We start from the raw sequence: 4,740 nt of genomic DNA, 5'->3' as shown, positions 1-4,740 counted from the left end.
AAAAAAAAAAAAAAAAACTATTCATACACTTTGCTGTAGAAGTATCAGTATGTTGGTTATGGATGTTGTCTCAGACCAGCTGAAAGGGTTGTGTAAATTCTCAATCATGTGGTACCTCTGGTTTTCCTGCAATGACCAAACACACACAGAGACTCAGATTCCTGTCAGTAGAACAAGGCTAAAGTCTTTCCCCCTTAGTCACAGAATTAATTTTCGTATTACAAATCGCAATATAGTTCTAAGAAATTGAGAATTTCAAATCCTTAACTCCAGGATTAGCGGGTAGAAAAGGTACTGAGCTGGAATCAAGCCTGATGCTTGACTCCTACCAAGCTGTCAACTTCTGTGTCAATATCTCCAGGGCAATGCCTAGCAACAACTCCTGGCCTTTAGTATGCCCTTCATAAATAAATATTGAATAAACTCAAATGAGGTGGTCTTTTATTCGCAGGTTCTGATTCCGTTCTTCCTTTTAGTCCATCCGCAGTCAGGCAGCAATAGTAGTCGATGGGAGAGAAGACCAGGCATGATCCAGCACAGAGCCTTAGGGATGCGAAGGGCCCTAAACTAGTCAAGCTCTTCTTTCGATTGCCCTACAGGGAAGGTGGAACTTCGTCCTACCCCTGGATTGAACATCAATGGTCCTTCCCTTTAAAGGAGACGCTGTGGCTCTCTCCATCTTCTTTGAACTGTCTTCTCCTACATCAACACTCCCACATAAAACCTTTAACCACGGTAGGCTGCCAGCATCACCAGCGGAGCGCCGAACCTGCGCCGGCCCGGAGCGCCGGCTAGTTCGCTAGCCCCCGCCCCCCGCTCTGGAGGACCGTGGGTGGACGCTCTGGCAGCACGCCTCTCGCTGGTCCGGGCGGAGGTGGGCGGAGCCAGCGCCACCCGGGCTGGGGAAGCCGAGGGTGGGGACACTCTGGCCCGGCTCTCGGTGGTGCGGGAGCAGCGGCCGCTCTGGTCGGCGGACGTGCTGCCGAGCAGTCCCGGAAGCGAAGCAGCGATGGCGGAGAGTCCGACTGAGGAGGCGGCTACGGCGACGGCCGGCGCCGGGGCGGCGGGCCCAGGGGCGAGTGGTGTCGCCGGGGTGGTCGGCGTTAGCGGGAGCGGCGGCGGGTTCGGGCCGCCTTTCCTGCCGGATGTGTGGGCGGCGGCGGCGGCGGCGGGCGGGGCCGGGGGACCGGGGAGCGGCCTGGCTCCGCTGCCGGGACTCCCGCCCTCGGCCGCTGCCCACGGGGCCGCGCTGCTTAGCCATTGGGACCCCACGCTCAGCTCGGACTGGGACGGCGAGCGAACCGCGCCACAGTGTCTACTTCGGATTAAGCGGTGAGCCGGGGGTTTTACCTCCCTCACCCTGGAGCTCCAGGGCTCGACCTTCCCCGCCCCCCACCTTTCCCCATCGGGGCTCTCTCCGGCCTCCCGCCTTCCAGGCCCAGACCCTGCGGGCCTCTCTCCTGGCGGGGCCTTAGTGTCGCCCTTTCCCTTCCTCCCTCCCTCTCCTCAGCGCCCGGCCCTGCAGCCCGAACAGATCCGCGATTGCCCTCGGGCCTACCCCGCCCCTTAGCGACCTCCGGTGAGCCCTGCAGCTCTGTTCCGGACGCCCTATCCCTACCCCCTCCCGTTCACCCGAAACCTGACCCTTTTGCTCTTCTGTCACGCTCGGTCCCGCCCTTCGCACTTCCCCTCTAACCTACCCCACCAGCCTACCTAAAGGCTGCCCTCAGGCCCCACCCATCAGTTCTCCATCTCTTCTGGAGTCCCCGCTTGGAACATCTCCCTGCATTGATTGCTCAGTTGCAGTCTTCCTTTTTTTTTTTTTTTTTAAACCTTTCCTTACCTCGTTTCCCCACCATATGGCCCTTTCCACGGGTCCAGAGAGCCTCCCTGACTTTCCAGATCATCTCTTGAACCCCCTTTCCGATCTCCCCAAAGCTGTCTCACACCTGTCCCTGAAACTCTGCATCCCTACCATCTCTCAGTATCGCTCTGGATTGTGACATCCTAGTCAAGAACTTTTTTTTCCTCTATTTACCCCCTAGCTTGTCTGGTAAAGCTTTGTGAAGCAGATGTCCTCCGTTCAAATATAGGAACAAAAGGCCTAGGGCCTTTCTGTGCCTCTGTCTTGGCTGACCGATCTTAGAGCATATCACTTCATAGATAAATATGTTTTGCAAAAGTGCTCACTTAGTATAGTACCTATTGCATGGCCACGGATAAGACCGTTAAGCTATTAATTTTGAAACTTGTTTCCTGGTGACCAAACTTAGTCTTTTCATCTTAGCCTCTTATCTGGATATTATCCTAAACATTCCAAGTCACCTCAGGTGTCTGCCCATGTGTGTAAAGTGCCTGGCACGGTGCCGGACACAGACCAACTCGACAGTTACTGCCACCCCTAACTTAAACTCAGAATACAGCTCTCAACTCCTCAGCTGTTTGATTCTCTTAGTCTGGATACAGCTTTGAGTTTGGCCTGGACAAACTTCTTTGTTCTGCTACCCTACTGTGTCCCCAGACTTCCTCATAGTTGACTTCTTCTGAGCCAGTTCTCAACCGATCCATTCTAGTTGATTACCGACCCAGAAGTTTCATCCATCCTAGTTACTGAATGTCATCTTCCAGAGAGAGGATTCTGGTCATTTCAGAGGGTTCCCTTTTCCTCAAAACAACTCTATCCTATTAGTTTCCTGGACACACAGGCCATGGTAGACTTGTTCCCGCTGGCTTCATACTGTCTCCTTACCTTACCAGCAAAGCGAACCCAAATGGTTTATGGAATAAGTTTTGTGGTGAATGTAATGAAGCCCTCCCAATTGAGAAAATCTCTGTGTTCAGTTATAGTACCTGGGAATCCAGGAGATGGGAAGTAAATGGGTTTCCATGTGGGAAGAAGTGAGAGTATATGGGATGTGGCTTTTCCAGGGTGTCATCTGATACCATTGGGATGTTGGCTTACTTTTCCTCTCTGAGTACTCCCCCCCCCCCAGGAAACAATGCTCCTTTGATAATCATTTGCCCTCTGCCTGCCTGACAAGTGTTCAGTCGAGATTTCTCAGCCAAGTAGACAGCGCAGGCAGACGTTTTCCGTACCAAGCACCACCTTCTCACCCCTGGGCTCTCCGGGGTGATAGCAGCTGTGCCCAGGGATTCCCTCCTCCTCCTCACTCTCCCGCCTCCTCTCCGTGTTATACAGGGATATCATGTCCATTTACAAGGAGCCTCCTCCAGGAATGTTCGTTGTACCTGACACTGTTGACATGACTAAGGTAGGTAACTTGATGGGGGAAGGGGCAGGGGAATTACGCAAAAAATTGGGCCCATACAATTGAAAAGACGTAAAAAATGACAGTTCAGCCCTCCTCTCTGACTGTAGAGATGAAGAAGTCAACCCCCAAGAAAGTCAGTGGCTTGCCCAAGGTTATATCTAATGCGAGGTGGTGCAGAATCTTAAATAGGTCTGTTAGGGTGCACACAGGCATTGTTAGGCTTAGAAAGTCCTCAGATTGACAAGCTGTACCTCTTGTTCCAGCTTAGCTGTTAACAGACCACTCTTTCCCCTCAACCGCTCCACTCTAGGTGATGCATGTGGTCACCTACCCATTGTGCTCCCTGTCTCTGTTCATCTCAGCTTCTTGATATTGACTGTAGTGCTGCAAGTCGGGTTCAGGGAAGGGAAGCAGGAGGCCGGCTTGGCTGAGGTGTTTGCTGCAGATTCCTGGTCTTTGGAGTATCTCTCACCCCAGGCACCTGTCTTCTCTTGTCCTCCACATAGGAAACTTATACATAATAGTTGTGTTCCTCTGGCATTTATACTTAGGCTTCTCTGTCATAAAATGTTCTACTCTTGGGAGTGAATTTGGACATAAACTGATGTTGGGGGATGGGGTCAGATAACCTAAAACTAGGGTTTTAAGCAAAAACCAGTGAGTTCAGATTTCCTAAAGTAAAAACTCAGCTTATATATTGTTACAGACTTTTTTATTTTGAATAGACTTTCTTTTAAAATTTTTTTTTTCATGTGGTTGGAAATATTTTTCCAGTGACATGCTGTCTCCATTCAAATGCTAGGGTATGCTAATCGCTAAGGCCTTAAAGTTGATGCCAGTTGACTTTACTGTTTCCAGGGTTTGCAGACTAGAATATAACCTACTGTGTTGCTAGGGCAGAGTAGGATTATAGATTTGAGGCATGAGAGTACAAGGCCTTTTTCCCTCTTGCTATTTAAATCCTGAGCATACTTAAATCATTAGTTAGGAGCCTTTGAAAAAAAAGCATAGAATTGAGTCAGCTCAGGTTTGCTTCCACTCTTGAAGAAAATTTGTGTTCAATAATGGAATAATTATGGCTTGTGGAGGAAGAGAACTGAACCTAATGTTACATTTTAAGGAATACTGATTTATTTATTTTATAACAGTGTTGGAGAACCTTTTGGGGGGATGGTCTATTGGCCATGAGTAGACCCTGAAAATTTATTTATTTACTTATTTATTTATTTGAATCTTTGACACGGTAGTTTTGATCCTCAGGAGGAAGCAAGCAGACAGCCTTTGCATCCATGTAGTTATCAGTTCTGCATTGTTGTTGGCACTGGTGCTGTATCTTCCAATCCCCTTCTTCTAGTCATCTTCCCTCCCCCTTTTCTTCTTCTTCTTCTTCTTCTTCTTCTTCTTCTTCTTCTTCTTCTTCTTCTTCTTCTTCTTCTTCTTCTTCTTCTCCTCCTCCTCCTCCTCCTCC

General features: G+C 49.8%; 1 protein-coding gene across 1 annotated transcript in view; it reads left to right on the top strand.

Moving 5' to 3' along the window:
- Positions 1–899: 899 nt before the first annotated feature.
- Ube2z (ubiquitin conjugating enzyme E2 Z) overlaps positions 900–4,740 on the top strand; it is a 20,357-nt gene continuing 16,516 nt past the window's right edge. The window contains exons 1-2 of the mRNA XM_021213078.2: positions 900–1,332; positions 3,200–3,272. Of these exons, the coding sequence (XP_021068737.1) occupies positions 1,010–1,332; positions 3,200–3,272 (396 nt within the window). The 5' untranslated portion in view covers positions 900–1,009. The remainder of the gene's footprint in view (positions 1,333–3,199; positions 3,273–4,740) is intronic.

Source organism: Mus pahari, chromosome 14 (genome assembly GCF_900095145.1).
Source record: "Mus pahari chromosome 14, PAHARI_EIJ_v1.1, whole genome shotgun sequence".
NCBI lineage: Eukaryota > Metazoa > Chordata > Mammalia > Rodentia > Muridae > Mus > Mus pahari.
The sequence above is the reverse complement of the archived record's forward strand: the minus strand, read 5'-3'. Positions and strand labels throughout refer to the sequence as shown.